Source organism: Guillardia theta, assembly GCF_000315625.1.
Source record: "Guillardia theta CCMP2712 unplaced genomic scaffold GUITHscaffold_127, whole genome shotgun sequence".
Classification (NCBI taxonomy): Eukaryota; class Cryptophyceae; order Pyrenomonadales; family Geminigeraceae; genus Guillardia; species Guillardia theta.
This window is the reverse complement of record NW_005434547.1, coordinates 86,140-100,662: the sequence shown is the minus strand read 5'-3', so window position 1 is coordinate 100,662 and position 14,523 is coordinate 86,140. Positions and strand designations below refer to the sequence as shown.

The 14,523-nt window shown below is 51.0% G+C and overlaps 6 protein-coding genes across 6 annotated transcripts; 3 read left to right on the top strand and 3 right to left on the bottom strand.

Annotated features, from left to right (window-relative positions):
- Window positions 1-2,550: 2,550 nt before the first annotated feature.
- On the bottom strand, window positions 2,551-2,871 carry GUITHDRAFT_118420 (hypothetical protein; the record flags this gene model as incomplete). Its single annotated transcript, XM_005822325.1, has 1 exon — window positions 2,551-2,871. One exon carries the CDS (start codon window positions 2,869-2,871, stop codon window positions 2,551-2,553), a length of 321 nt encoding a protein of 106 aa, XP_005822382.1.
- A 180-nt stretch (window positions 2,872-3,051) lies between these two features.
- GUITHDRAFT_155504 (hypothetical protein) lies at window positions 3,052-3,993 on the top strand. The gene is made up of 6 exons (XM_005822324.1): window positions 3,052-3,335; window positions 3,384-3,461; window positions 3,511-3,556; window positions 3,604-3,637; window positions 3,685-3,735; window positions 3,787-3,993. The coding sequence occupies exons 1-6, from the start codon at window positions 3,229-3,231 to the stop codon at window positions 3,819-3,821; spliced, it is 351 nt and encodes a 116-aa protein (XP_005822381.1). The 5' UTR covers window positions 3,052-3,228; the 3' UTR covers window positions 3,822-3,993.
- Window positions 3,994-4,587: 594 nt separating this feature from the next.
- On the bottom strand, window positions 4,588-5,131 carry GUITHDRAFT_146507 (hypothetical protein; the record flags this gene model as incomplete). Its single annotated transcript, XM_005822323.1, has 3 exons — window positions 4,588-4,665; window positions 4,716-4,874; window positions 5,051-5,131. 3 exons carry the CDS (start codon window positions 5,129-5,131, stop codon window positions 4,588-4,590), a joined length of 318 nt encoding a protein of 105 aa, XP_005822380.1.
- A 1,870-nt stretch (window positions 5,132-7,001) lies between these two features.
- GUITHDRAFT_118419 (hypothetical protein) lies at window positions 7,002-7,705 on the bottom strand (the record flags this gene model as incomplete). The annotated part of the gene is made up of 2 exons (XM_005822322.1): window positions 7,002-7,331; window positions 7,571-7,705. 2 exons carry the CDS (start codon window positions 7,703-7,705, stop codon window positions 7,002-7,004), a joined length of 465 nt encoding a protein of 154 aa, XP_005822379.1.
- An 899-nt stretch (window positions 7,706-8,604) lies between these two features.
- On the top strand, window positions 8,605-8,814 carry GUITHDRAFT_118418 (hypothetical protein; the record flags this gene model as incomplete). The annotated part of the gene is made up of 1 exon (XM_005822321.1): window positions 8,605-8,814. One exon carries the CDS (start codon window positions 8,605-8,607, stop codon window positions 8,812-8,814), a length of 210 nt encoding a protein of 69 aa, XP_005822378.1.
- A 2,828-nt stretch (window positions 8,815-11,642) lies between these two features.
- Window positions 11,643-13,141, top strand: GUITHDRAFT_118417 (hypothetical protein; the record flags this gene model as incomplete). Its single annotated transcript, XM_005822320.1, has 7 exons — window positions 11,643-11,711; window positions 11,760-11,844; window positions 11,899-11,992; window positions 12,042-12,093; window positions 12,148-12,240; window positions 12,286-12,434; window positions 12,574-13,141. The coding sequence occupies 7 exons, from the start codon at window positions 11,643-11,645 to the stop codon at window positions 13,139-13,141; spliced, it is 1,110 nt and encodes a 369-aa protein (XP_005822377.1).
- Between the last annotated feature and the right edge of the window lie 1,382 nt (window positions 13,142-14,523).

Here is a 14,523-nt window from a genome sequence, read left to right as displayed (position 1 = left end):
TCATATTTTCTGGGCTCCTGCTTTGATTTCATCGTCAATTCAATCCCTGTAGATTGCTCCTGCCAAGAACTGTATTAGCTCATCTGCATTATGACAAAGCTCACAAGCACATCGATTCCAAGACAAATCTTAACGACATCTCAACTTCTGATCAGTTTATAGAAGTTTTTCCTTGATGTCTCGATTGTTGGCTCATCGCTAGGGGCTTTCTATCTGTCTTTATCAGCATGAGAGCAACAACGACTTTGAACAAGGTGCGAAAGCAGTCAACTCATTCGATCATACTAAAAGAAAAAACTGAATGTTACATGCAGCAGACGTCTTGTACAAACTGATGCATTGGAATGATTGTTTCTCATGCTTGTTTTTCCCTCATCTCTCCTCCTCCCCCCCTCATTCGTCTTCTCCTTGCTGCTCTCCCTTATATATGGCCATGGCTGCTTTGCTTTCAAGGAACCTGGTACCCCACCCTCTTCTCCTCTACAATTCCGAACTACCCCACCCTCCAAATATCGAAGAACTCCTATCTGAGCTGCGTACCACCCCCTTGTGGTCTGGTCACCACGGTCTACCCACCCCCAGATATTCCTGGATATCTCAGACTTGACCACCCCTTCATTGAGCGCATCTCAGGAACGGGATGACTACACCCACCCTATCACCGGCCTCGTTATCCCACCCCTGTTCACACCACCCCTGTCAATCCTGATCCGAGCCTCCGGACCTACCTACCGGTAAGTAGAGAAGAATCTTTGTTGACAGTACCCACCCTCTTTAAGTATTTACCACCCCTCTTGTTAGGGGTAGTCCCGGGCTGCTAGATGATACCACCCCCTGAGCTCACTACGGGCCCCATGTCGGGACACACCGAATCCATGCGCTACACGGCGCTCGCATGGTCCAACGCCAATGCCGATGGCTGCGCACTTCCTCACTCGCGACCTTGTCAGCATGTTGGCGTCATGTGACCGGACATGCATGCTTGCTTCCGTTCCTGAGTCTCGAAAGAAGAAAAACACACCAATCCCATGATGACTTCACTTCATCAGCAAGTGCCAACAGATCCAAGACCGGGGGAGCACAGAGTTGGACATGCCATCGCAGGTCTTGCAGGGACAGCACAGAGGATGAATACATTCAGAGAAACTGTGAGCATGAACTGAGAGGATGTAAGCGCAAGCGCAACGACGCTGCTCCGATCTGTTGCAGAAGTAGGTGAGACTCCATAGTGTTGTTGGTTTTCTGCTTCCTGCAGGAGACATGAATCATTTCGGCATGTTGTCCACCTCGGCGATGTCACATCAACATGCTAATGACCACTTGCAAGCTTTGTGTGAGAGTGTGTGGTATGTAAAACATCTCACGCACCAGCGCGACTGGTAGAGACAGGTGAAGGAAGCCAGATCATACAGTAGATTGCCAGGCAACATGATGTTCCAGAGTCTGAAAATGTTGGGAGATGAGTAGCATCTCGAGAGGTGTGTGTGGCTGCAATAGATGATGTTTGTGTTCAAAAGCCACTTCCTCCCCAGAAGATCTCTCGAAACTTCAATGATAATCTCCTTCACACGACCGAATAGAATACAATCGCTCAACACCACTACCTTCTCTTCATCCTTGTCGTCGTCCTACTCTTAATTTTATGGTAGTCATGATTTTGTATGGACATCTTTAAATTTTATTTTCCTCTGCTCTGTGATCTCAAGAAGAAACTTGTTACATTCTAGATCTTACCTGTGACTGTATAGCATTTGTTTCTGTAGAAGTTGAGTACTGGGACCTTTTCACTCTTCATGACGCAAGACTGTTTTCATCGTTGGAGCCGTCATCTATCTTTCTAACTCGTGATTCAACCCATCTCGCATCTGCTATTCGGCCATCTTTCAGCATACAAAGTCTGAAGCAGACAGCTATTGAAAAAGATTTCACAGCAATCTGAAGCTGATGATTCTTCGATGAGTCTTGATACTAGCATGTGTACGAATAAATGCAAGCATCTCATTTTCAAATCCCCTGTGCGCTTTCATACAGAACCAGCCTCGCATTCTGTTCTCACACTACAAAAGCATCATGGAACTATTCAACTTTTGTTATTCTCAAATCACATCTCCATACATTCACTATGCACGCCATGGAATCATCGTTTGAAACCAAGTAGAGTTAGCGCATGTTGGCAACCAACCTTCAAACACGATACGAGATGAGACATAGAAAGAAATCGTCTCAACAACAGAACTATGAGATTTCTCAAAGCCTGTGTCCTCATCTCAGGTGAAAGAGTTTCACCCAGTTTGGAGAAAAAAGTTGAACACCCATCTCACTCTGTCAATTCATGTTTTGATATATTTAAAATACTCGAATGCCATTCCATCATACAGAATTTTTCATCCTGACCTGATGGTATTAGAACAGATATGTTGCTGCTTCACTGTGAACCAGTTCATAGAAATGTGACACATGTCGTGGGTGATGTTTCGATTGAAAGCATGCCAGTGGGTGACGGCTCTTGGCCGTCAAGGTTTGAAATGCAAGTCAAAGACTACGAGGCAATCATGGTTCATCCGAATCGTTCTCCTCTTCCGGGGTATCGGCATCTCGTGCTTCCACGGGCATAAACTGCTTGATGTCATTGATCTTCTTCTCCATGATCACGTCCAGCAGCTCTGCATGGCATCGGTCCAGAACCGCCTTGGCGTCCACAACATCGGGCGGCGCGCGCAGCACCATCAACGCCTGAGAGCCCATCATGTTGAGGACCTCAAGGTTCATCTTGAGCGCCTTGTGCTGTCTCTTCAGCTCCTCGATCTTCTGCGATGGCGTCAGCCCTGTCGGCGGCCTGATCGGCTCGGGCTCCTTGCGCTTCAGCGACATTGCTAGCGGGACAGCGCCGAATAATTGCAGCGCCCGTCTCCTTCCAAGTCCACCTCAAGTTCTCTGTAGGATGTCTTTGAAAGGCAGCTATTTTTGTTTCTTGTTTTTGAGATATTTATTTGCTGTCTTTTCAAATGAAGTGAGGCAGCCTGGTAAGGTTTTCCTTGTTTTGAAACGTCTGGTTGTCAGAGTAGTGACGATGAAGCCTGATGGGAGGGAGAGGCGCAATGGCAGACGATCGAAGGAGAATGCGGGAGAGCGATCAGCAGGAGGATATCGTTTGAGCTAGCTGGACCATCCGGGATTGCTAGAGTGCAGTCATAGGTCAACATCAGAAAAGAAACCTCCCTCGCGGTGATGTCAAAAGCAAACACCAACCAAACTACAAACATTGGGGCTGGGAATGAGACTGAGTACTGGGACTTTGTGCACAGGAAGGTGGAGAGGACTGACCTGGGTCATCGGTATCCCACTTATACTTGATGGAGCGAGTTCCTGACTGCCATGGAAAGATGCAGAGAGTGTAAGCAACCGTTCGATCGGCTGGGAGACCCTCTGACGGAGCGAAGAGGAGCAAGAGTGTCATTGAGGTGGACCAAGAAGCATGCTGCAGTGCTGCCTGACGAGTGTGAATGGCAGGTATCACACCAGCTGCTTCTCAGGGTACAAGGATCCGCGATCACAGGCAACAAGAGCAGTCGAGTTGAGATGGGTGGATTGATGTATTCGCAGTCCTTGTCGTCGGCTTATGTTGGGACGCTTTCGGGCAAGGCATGCATGATTTGCGAAACACATCACTCATCATCTCAGCAGGAACTCAGTCCTCCCAAGCACCAACAAGTCGAACCCATAAGATGAGAACAGGAGAGTTTGTTCATTCCACAACTTGAAAGCTGACAGTTGAATGTTTCTCAGACTCTCATTTCAGTCTCCCGGCGCCCAAGAAATGATATGCCATGAAGAATCATATGATACAATGCATGTTCTCCTCCCTCTTGTGCGAGTGACGCTATCCCCCCAAGTTAGATTTTACGATACTTGTTGAGGACGATCAAACTGAGATGGTAGTATCGACTCATTCCAGTGTCATATGTGCTATATGTGAATACAAGGAATCTAAGCTATAGAGCACGGTCAAAGATATGGGGCAAGTGAAAAGACAGTATTGCGCAACTATGTGCACGCCCAGAACATGGGAACTGGAATAACTCCATCCTTTCCTCCTGGTGAGCAAGCCACCGCGCCCTTATACATGAATGCGCAATGCTCCTGAGAAGTGAATCTAAGGTCGAGCACATAAAAATGCAGTGAGAAACAGAGATGTCAAGATGAAGAAAAACAGAATGGGAAAGCAGCTCTACGAGCATGGCGGCAAGAAAATTCACGCGCGGATTTCTAAGTGTTAGGAAGTGGGATGACAAGACTTGAAACAAGGTTGCAGTAAGAAGTCATGCCGCTACTTAGCGAAGGCAAAGAGACAACCACAAACGCAAGAGCTCGTTCAACTCTCAGTGATGATTGTGACTAATTGAACCTTGCAAAACCAATCAAATTGTTAAGAGTGCTGGCCCATTGAAATTTGAGCATCTGGAGCTGTATCACTTACAAAACAAAATTTTGCTGTGAGCTGGTCATAGATGCCAGGATACAAGTAAAACACATGGTTTGTTCCGTTCAATCGCAGCATTCTTAATCTCTAAGTACACATCAGTAACATCACGAGGTTGGTTGGCCGTGGACGCCTCCCCATGGGGTTTTGGACTTCTCGCTGGTCTTGCCGCTCTTGGTTCGGCACTGGAGGAGAGAACGAGTCAAGACCTGCTTTTCTGAGCCCTAAGAATCACCTTTCCGTAGCTCTTGGCAAAGCGCTTCCCCTTCTTGCTGCGCATATCGCCGCGTCCTTGAACCACGGTGAGGTCATCGTTCTTGGTGCCAACAATGCTGACGGCCATCTGCCCTTCGCTGAGGAGGCAAACAGGGCCCGCTGCCTTGGTGCGCAATGACTACAGAATGGTGTCAGCGACATCGGCATGCATGCGCGGCAGCAGAAGAGGAGCAGGAGCAAAACACGAGCAAACAGAGAAAAGGAGGCCACGTGTATATCCCCTCTCCTTCGTATGAGACAAGCGGGGGCCAACGCGCGCAGAGGGGTCATGATCACAGCAGCGCTGGTGTCTACCTGAGCACGAGGAAGAGCCGGGGCTGCAAGGAATGCGGACACGGAGGCCGCAGCCGTGAGGAGGAGAAGTCGACGGAGCATTGCGATGGATGAACCGGCCTCCTGCTCTCCCCGGCTTTATATCAGCGGTTGGGCCGCGGGGAGCTGCCATGGAACATGGGGAGCAAGCATGCTCACTTTTGCATTGCGACCGTTACCTAAGCCGTTACCTTCTCTCACTGACTCAGTGGACCGCCGGGCCGGGCCCGGCGTGACCGTCGGACTCTGCCCGGCCAGTGACTTGCAGTGAAAGGCTTAGGCTGACTGAGCCGTGTTGAAGTTCCCAGTAACCTTCTCTCCACAGACGGTGACACAGTCACAGTACTAGCAGTGACACCCGAAGTAGACACTGAGTGATCCGATGATCGGATAGCACCGCCGTCACGGACTGCAAGTTTCTGTAGCAGTGGTAATAGTTATCACGAATGGCCGCGCAGGAATGATATCAGGATACAGAGAACAAACGGAGGTGATAAGAGATTGGTATAGATGGTCAAGCTTGTTTACTTCAAGCAATCCAGTCTCACAGAGACCATACACCTCGTTCTCCTTTCCGGGCCTGTCCTGCCAATGCGGCGGCGTGCGGCCCTTCTTCCTCTTCCTCGGTCCCTAAAATAGGGACTGCTTGGTCCTAGGAACTACCACTACCGGTACTCTACGCTTCTTATCTGCGATATGATTCTTCTACCGGTCCGAGGCCTGGTTCCGTACCTGGAGGGTTCCGGGAGTCCCTGAGAAAGAGTCATAGGCTTGACATGACGAGGTCTTCGATTCTCCGAGGAGGCTCATCCAATGCTCTCTGTGAAGTTGATATAGCTGCTCCCTTGACCTTGACAGGTCCTGTGTCTCCGTAGGAGCATGCTTCTAGGGGGGTCTCGTGCATCCCTTGTAAGTCCTCCGCTAAGATGATCATGATAGTACTGTCTTCTTTGATCAGACCCCTTGTTCTCCCATGTCCATGACTTCAGGGGTGATACTTCCAATCTCCCCTTGAGCGTAGCCATATCCTGCCACCGTGTCATCTGCTGTCCTGTCGTGGACTGATATAAGCTGACTCGCTTATCTCCTGCTGCCATCCACGAGTCCTAGGTTCTTGCTGTCTTCTTCATGATTCTCCTACGTCGTCCTTATTGTAGCTGTTGCTGTCCTCCTCGGGGATGCATTCCGAGGCTCTAAGCATCTGTGCACTTGAGCCACGTCGATTGCTTGGCATTGTCTGAGGTGAAGCTTCCTCCTATCAGGTGCTTCAACACCCTCCCTTGGCTCTTGTGTGCCGATGCCAGCATTGTTGCTTTGCCGCGCCTCCATTGACGGTGTCAGGCTTGTCAAATTTGACTATGCCTTTCAAATGACCTGCTGCGGTTGACTCTTCGCGCGTCGTCGCCGCAGTATTCCCTCCCTTGCCTAGAGTAGGCGGGAGCTGTTGCTTGACAGCAAGGTGGGCTCATGCTTGGTCTCTGGTCGTCTGCCTTGAAGCTGTATGGTTGCTCATCATGAGTCAGACTTGATATTCCTTTTTCCATAAGCGATCAGCCTCTTGACTTGACTTTCGCAGTAGGGCTGTGCATGGTACTGAAAGGTTCTCCTCAGCGCCCATCAGCACTGATGTGCCTGGCGACTTGGGACCTCCTTGATTTCTGCAGCATCATTTCATAACTTCGATCGAAGGTATGTCTTCATCGTCTGCTTCTTCGTCTTGCGAAGGCTTGGCGCTTCAAGCTGCCTTTCATTTCTTCAACTCTGCTGTAGCCTGTTGGTTCGTGTCATCATATCGCTATCGTGAGATCGTGGCATGCAATGAGGCTTTGGGACGTCTCCCTTCCTCGGTCTTCACAACTTGGCCAACCTTCAAGCTTTCATCTGCCGTGCTCTGCTTGCCGCTTTCAATCTTCGCGGTGCTTGACCAGTGGAATCATGAGGTAATTCCTCTCCTCACTGTTGGCCACGTACAGGCTTTGAGGTTGGATTGAAAACAGCTCTTGTCACTTTTGACATTCAGAGCGACTTTGATCAGGACTGATCCCTCCATCATCGAGATCAAGTTTCTCGCTGTCATGTCACCCCTCAGCTTCTTTGCCACACTCATCATCATGGTGGGAGAGCTGTCTTGTGGCCTCGTCGTCATCTTGTGCGACTCCTGGCTCTGCTTGGGGGATCCCTGTGACTCGTCCATGTCACTTGACATAGGGATGATGCGAGGCTCGATGCTGATGTCATCATCAGATGTTCTCAGAGGTTCAGCCTGTCATGAAGTTCAGTATTCAGGTATGATAGTGAAAAGATATGATATTCCCTGATTTTGATTGTTCATTTAGTGAACCCTCCCTGACTGTCTCTGGTGTCGAACAGATGACCTCAGGCTGAAGTGGGTCCCCTGTGACTTCGCATCGTCCATCTCCCTCCCTGACGAGGTACAGGGAGCTTGGCTAGCTTGACAAGGTCTTGCATGAAGCAGCGGCGTAATGATGGTCAAACGGAGACCTGAGACATGTCGTTGCCGAACAAGAACGATGCTAGCTGACGAATTTTGGAGACTGGGCAGATCTTGGTGAGAATGTCCGCAGGGTTGTATGTAGTAGCAATCTTCACAGCGATGATTTCGTTTTCATCCACCATCTGAAGAGTGAACCGATGTCGAATTGCAATATGCTTAAGCTTCGAAAATGCGCGACGGTCCCTCAGCAGATGGATGACCGCTGCGTTATCAACGAGAATGATCGTTGGGTCACGCTGTACAAACCCCAGCAAATTGCAGAAGGTCGTCAGCTTATCGAGTACGGAAGCCGACTCGGTTGCCGTCGCTGGCCCCGCCGCCCACTGAACTTCGGAAGGCCACTCAGTGCCGGGTGACCGGGGGCCGGGCGCGCCCGCCGGCGCGGCGGGCAGCCTCAGTGCCGCTGTGCGCGGCGGCACTGCCGCACAGGCACTGGCAACCGTTGTTCCGAAAGGCCCGGCGCGCTTGAAGTTCAACTCCAACTTTTTACTCAAAGTTCAGTTAAAAATCAGTACGAGGACAATCAGGACGGAGAGTCAAACCGTTGCCAGGGCGCGGCCTTTCGGACGACTCACACGGTGTCACGGTGGCCTCGGAGCCTCGGAGTCGGGATGGGGTAGTACGGCCGCCGGCCGCAGCGGGCGGGCCCATCATAGTACAGTTTTGAAGTTGATAACTTGCCAAGTTGGCCTTCGGGGTGCCACGGCGAACAGACCAGTCCTATTTTGAAGGTTTTTTTTGTGTACTGCGGCTGGGCGCCTGGGGCACTGAAATAACTCCTTTTCGAGCTCCTTTTTTTTGCCTCCTGTGTCAAAGGAGTCCGTTTCAGGGCCCATCGAAGCAAAGAACCAGTTCTGGACGATACGATGTGAGATCGCGTCGTTCCGATTTCCCTGCTACTCGCTATAAAAGGGCGCCACTGCTTGTTGCACCGTCACCCCATCAACTTCGCTCCCTTCCCCCGCTCTCCACGTTCCTTCAGACGTCCACTCACAACAGCTCCAACAATCTGCATCCTCCGATGACCTACACCATGCAAGACCGAACCAGCACCGATGCCTTCTCGTTCCCTTCCTTCGCTCATGCAAAGGACGATGCAAGGCGGGAGGTTTACCAAGTGCCCATCCAGGCAGCTCTGGCTGATCGCGCAAACAAGGAGCTCAATGACCCATGCCAGGTCCAGCTCTCCTCTCGCAAGCTCTTCTACTCCCGTATCTTCGGGCTCAAGTGAACGGAGTCAGAGCAAGTTTAGCTCGAGCAATGCACATGTAATAATAAAGGTTCACATGAAAGCCTCAAAGTTCGTTTCGCACAATGGTCTCGCTTGGAAGGGGGGGTGATGGAATGCCGGAGAAATCAGGGAGTAAGGAGCCATGCTAGGAAATGACTGAGAAGAGTAGCGAGAAGAGCACCGACTAGAGCACAAGCTACTTGTATAACACATGAGAACCCAGGCATCAAGCATCACCTTGAATGCAGACAAATTCATTCTTATGTTGATAGACCTGCATGCATACGGGTAAGTGTCGAAGAAGCTGGCATCAAGGATGCTGTAATGATGCCATGATTGTCTTCGTTACACGTGATCTGACTGGATTTCTGCAAGGAGGCCCGACGCGAGGTTGGTGACATCATCGGTACATCAATTTCAAGCTGCAGAGCTCCCAACAGAGACATAGAGACATAGTTCGAGTCTTAGCATTGCAATATCGTAGCATGTTTCCGACTCTCTGCAAGTGCAGCAATATATACACCCATTCGCCGCTATATTTGCGTTTCATCTCTTCCTTCGTAGCATGGTCGAGGTGTTCATATAAATGATCCAATGATCATTAACTAGACTTTGTAAGTGAGTACACAATCAATCTGACCAAATACGAATTCTTGCTTTTCGAATAACGACAGCTTTATTGAGCAGATGCATATCATTACGCTTTCATCACAAGTTAGTTTGGTCGCTTGTCATGCTCATGCTTCATGTCAAAGTAGTCCGCACGATAGTCATTGTAGATTTAAAACCAACCACCATTATTGCCACAATGTTCCTCCTCGTCATCTTCTAGATTGTAACTGTCTTCCTTCTGCTTGTGGCCTAAATCATCCCTACTCCACCTTCCCCTGCTCCTGCCCGTTGCCCCTGGCTCTATCACTGCTCCTGCTCCTGCCCCTTGCTCTTGCTTTGTAACATTGCTGCTGCTACTGCTGCCGCTGCCGCTACTCTCGTCCCTCTCATCTTCCGCACTATCATCATAACCATAGATCATTATCATCTCTATGATGATCACCAAACCTATCAACATGACGATGGTCATTTACAACCACGGCATCATCAACACCAACACGAGCACCTCGATCATCACGACCACGATTATAGTCATCATCATCACTCACAATCAGTAGGTAATCACAAGGACAAGGGTCCTTATGCCGTGTTTTCCAGCTCCTCTTTATGATCGATCGTTTCATTTTCTTGTCTTCAAAGTTTCAACTGCCCTTCCTCCAGCTAACGTTCGACACTTATCTCGGCCTGACTCCCCCAAACCATAGGAATCTTTGTTTTCATCATCGTCAAAATCCACGAGCATCTGTCGTGTCATGGAATAACAACATTGAATTGGATAAGATTGAAATGATCAAAATCACCATCGACGCATCCCCGCCATCGACTTCATGGTTATCGTTCAATCTCATCCTGCTGATGCTCTTGCTCTTACTTCTGCCTGCAGCAGCTGCTGCAGCTGCAGCTGCCGCCACCACCGCCGCCGCCACCGGCCCCGTTTCTGTTGCTCTTGCTCTTGCTCTTGCTCTTGCTGCCCTGTCCCTGCTACTTTTGTTCTTACTCTTGCTGCTCCTGCTCCTCTCCTCCTCTTGCTGCTGCTGCTGCTGCTCCTCCTCCTCCTCCTCCTCCTCTCCTACTCTTCCACCGCCACCGCCACCGCCACCGCCACTTCCTCCCTTCGCTCCTGCTTCTCATTCTTAACCAGGTAGATGGAAAACTTGGTGGGTGGTGAAATGATTGAGCGGGGGTAGTCAATCTGAAAATGTTTTGGTAAACAATGGTGGGGGGTACTAAAACTGCATGGTGTGAAGGTCATGCAAATTTATTGATGTATCAAATATTGAATTGCTGTACCATGAGCCTTAAATTCAAATACCAAAAATAATGAAGGGTAGTGTAAACATGAGGTGATATCTCCATAGGGGTACATCAGTACTGCGGTGGGGTTATGGGACCGATAAGGGGGTGGGTACACCGTTGGATGCGCGGCAATGGCGAAATGGGCCAAACGATAGAAGGAGAAGGATGATATGACAATGGCGTGAAGACTGCGACGATAACAACACAGGATGTGAAAGTGCAGAAACAAGAAGACGTCTGCATTCCTGCATGATGAGGATGGGCATGAGTCTGAGGAGCAGGAGAAGGTCAAGGAGCAGGACTAGGAGGGAGGAAAGAAGCAAGAGTAGGAATAGAGTTGGTGGGGAGTGCGGAAGGGCGGGGGAAGCCAAAATGGCTCAGCGAGGAATGAATATGAGAGTTTGTAGAGATAAAAGAAGATGCTGAGTCAATGCCAAGAGTATCCAAGAGAGAAAACGGCATTATCAAAATGCGGCAATCGAGGGTTAGAACATTCAACATAGAATCGATTCGTATCGATCTGACCCCCGCGTGTTCTCGTGTTTTGACTATCTGCTTCATTTCGTGTCTCCTCGTTTTATTGGCGACCCGCAATGTCGCGCATTGGCTACATTTGGGTTTTTACTATGCCTGACTAGTCACATTTCAGAGTGAAAGCGGCAAGTTTGTATATGAAAGTAATCATCACCGGCACTTCTCGATGAAGACAAAGGACTCGGTAAGCACAGTCGTCTGGAACCATCCTCTCTTTGTATCACCATGCTTGTAGCCTTCTTGCATAGTATGATAGTTGCGATGTGTCACATGTTGTTTCATCAAATCTTTGATTCTCATTGCACACCATTCGTGTCATGCACCAGCTTTCTTGTCTTGGTGAAAGATCATCATTCTCCAAGACATCTTCAGCCTCTACTCGATGAATGAATGTAAGTGCATCTTCGCAGGACCCGACGGCCAACGACGCTGCACTGGCTGCGGCGCTTGCAGAGGTGTCTCCACGTGATATCAGGAGCAGGTCATGACAGCATGATATGCAGTGGGACTCAGGCGTGAGGAGGAGACGCGGAGGAGAGGCTGGGGGGCCTGCAGCATTGAGCGTTTCCACCGATCAAGGGACGCCTGGTGGGGGAGAGCTCTCTGACAAGAAGAGGAGGAGGTGCAATAGGAGGCGGTCAGGGGCCTGTCAGGCTTCTGATGCTGCGCACGACAGGCAGGAGAACTCTGGCTTCGACTCACCGAGCACAGACAAGGAACGCAAGCTGAAAAGAAAGTGAGATCGGCGCTGCTGGTCCTCTGCCGGAGTCGTTGACTATGCCTAGGAATGCGAATGACGCGGAAGAGAATTCGGAAGAGCCAGATAAGAAGCAGAAGGTGATATTGGCGCGCACTTAGAGCTTGAAGTGAGTACGTTGATCTTGCTTCTAGACCGAAGACGTCGCTCCGAAGTCGGAGCCTGCGGAAAGCAGCACCAAGTCAGCAAAGTCGGTCAAAGTCACGTCAGAGAAGGAGGAGAAGAAAGTATCAGAGGACGGCCTGTCTGGCCCAGCTGACTTGCTGTGGCAGATCGAGACTGGAGAGTCAACGCCGTCGAGGAAGGCAGGCAGCGCCGAGCCAACCAAGCACGAAGGGAAGCAAACCCCCAGGCCCTCGAATGACAACGATGAAAACACAACCAAGTCGTCAAAGAAAGACCCGACGACGAACCATGACAAGTAAGCTTCCCTGCTGTTCCTTCTTGCCTGCTGTTCCTTCTTGCCTGCTGTTCCTTCTTACCTGCCTTTTCCTTATCCCTCCCTCCCTCTCCTCCCCCTCCCTCCCTGTTTTTGACTCTCCGTCTGACGGCGCGTCCAGGAAGCACAAGGAGGAGGCGACTCGCGCTGGCCCCAACAAGACGCTGAGACTCAAGGTCGACGAGGCGGAGGAGCAGGAGGACGCGAGGGCTCCAGAGAAGAACGAGCCCGCCTCAAGAAACAACTCGAGGGGGTCGAGCAAGGCAACGACCCCGATGCCTGTGGATTCTCCGGTTGAGACTAGCGAGGGAGGAGGAGGAGGAGCGGGAGGGGTGGGAGGCCCAGGAGGCGGAGCAGCAACACCAGCAGCAGCAGCAACACCAGTAGCAGGAGCAGGAGCAGCATCGGCAGCAGCAGCTGCTGGGGATGCGGATAAGAGCGGCACGGGAGAGAGCGCGAGCGGGAAGAAGGAGAAGAAGTCAGCGGAGAAGAAGGAAGGAGCGATGAAGCAGAAGAAGGGAGAGGCCCGTTCTCTCGTGGAGGATCTGCCGCCTGGTTTCCTCAAAGGTGAGAGGAGATGGAGGAAGAGGTTGCCAAGGGGAGGCGGGAAGGGAAGGAGAGGGGACAGGGCAGGGCAGGGCAGGGCAGGGCAGGGCAGGGCAGGGCAGGGCAGGGCAGGGAATGGATGAGAAGTTGAGGCAATGCGAGGTTCTGGGAAGAGATCGAGAAGAGAAGAATGAGGGTTGCTGAATGCTCGACGTGCAGGAGAGCTGGCTGAGCATTCTGTTGGCTCCCCGGCATCGGAGGTGAGGAGGATCGAAGTCTCGTCTGCACTTCCCTGCTCTCTGCTCCTTCACTCTCCTCGTTTGTCTTCGGCTCACCTCCTCTTTGCTCTGCTCTCTTGCTCTCCTCGCTTCCTCCTTTCCATCTCTCCTCATGCGTTGTAGCTAGATTGTAATCTCTTTCATCCCTCCCTCCCTCCCTCCCTCCCTCTTACTTCTTATGCTTGTCCGCGCAGGTCAAGAAGAACGAGGAGGAGGAAGAGGAAGAGGAAGAGGAGATCTCGAAACCAACACTGAGGTCCCGAGCACCGAAAGTTCAAGCTGAGCAACCAGCTCCAACTGTTCAAGTGACGACGGCAGGGGTCGCACAAACAGGAGGGGTGGGGGAGGCAGGCGGAGCGACGCCAGCCCAGCAGGGCCCGGGCAGTGGCAAGGGAGGAGGAAAGAAAGGGAAAAGTGAGGAGGGAGCGCCGAAGAAGCCGAAGAAGGACAAGAAGGGGAAGACGGCACAGTCTGGTGACCTCCTCCTCCTCATCCTCCTCCTCCTCATCCTCCTCCTCCTCCTCCTCCTCCTCCTCCTGATGATGATGATGATGATCATGATCATGATGATGCTCTTGCTCCTGGTCCTGCTGCTCTTGCTCTTGCTCTTGCTCTTTCTCCTGCTCCTGCTGTCAGCATCATTGCCAACTTCATGTCACCAACATTTTGCTTTTATCTTCTCTATTGCTTTGTTCTTTCCCTTTCTTAGATTATTTTCCTCTTTTCTTTTAATGTCTGTCCTGCTTCAGGGGCTCGCGAACCTTCTCCTCCTGGAGAGGAGTTGAAAAAGGTGAGACGAAAATGAAGCACTCGTCATCGTCATCGTCCTCCTCACGCTCCTCCTCCTCCCGCTCCTCCTCCTCCCGCTCCAACACGACCACCATCACCACTACCTCCACCCCTTCCTCCTGCTCCTTCTTTTGCTTCTGCTTCTTCCTCCTCTCTGTGTATCGGGAGCTCGAATTGCATCTCTCAATATCGTTTCTCTTCATTCTGTTCCCTTTCATGTTCTAGTTGTTCCTCTTCTCAACCTGAAAGCCGTACGACAGGGGCACGAGGATTGGCTTTCGAAAGGAGCATTTGTCGAGGTACCTTTATCTCCTCCTCCCCCTCCCCCTCCTCCTCCTCCCCCTCCCCCTCCTCCTCCTCCTCTGCCTCCTCCTCCTCCACCACCTCCTTCTTGCTCCTTCTCTTGCTCGCCTTCTCTTGCTCTTTCCTCTGCCCGTTTCCTCTTTCTCTTGATGTCC

What these genes read in the sequence shown, in the direction of transcription:
- GUITHDRAFT_155504 (XM_005822324.1), top strand. Translation starts at nt 3,229, where the DNA reads ATGTCAAAAGCAAACACCAACCAAACTACAAACATTGGGGCTGGGAAT. An exon ending in GGAGCAAGAGTGTCATTGAG is followed by an intron (nt 3,462 to 3,510) that starts GTGGACCAAGAA and finishes TGTGAATGGCAG; the next exon opens with GTATCACACCAGCTGCTTCT. An exon ending in TTATGTTGGGACGCTTTCGG is followed by an intron (nt 3,638 to 3,684) that starts GCAAGGCATGCA and finishes TCATCTCAGCAG; the next exon opens with GAACTCAGTCCTCCCAAGCA.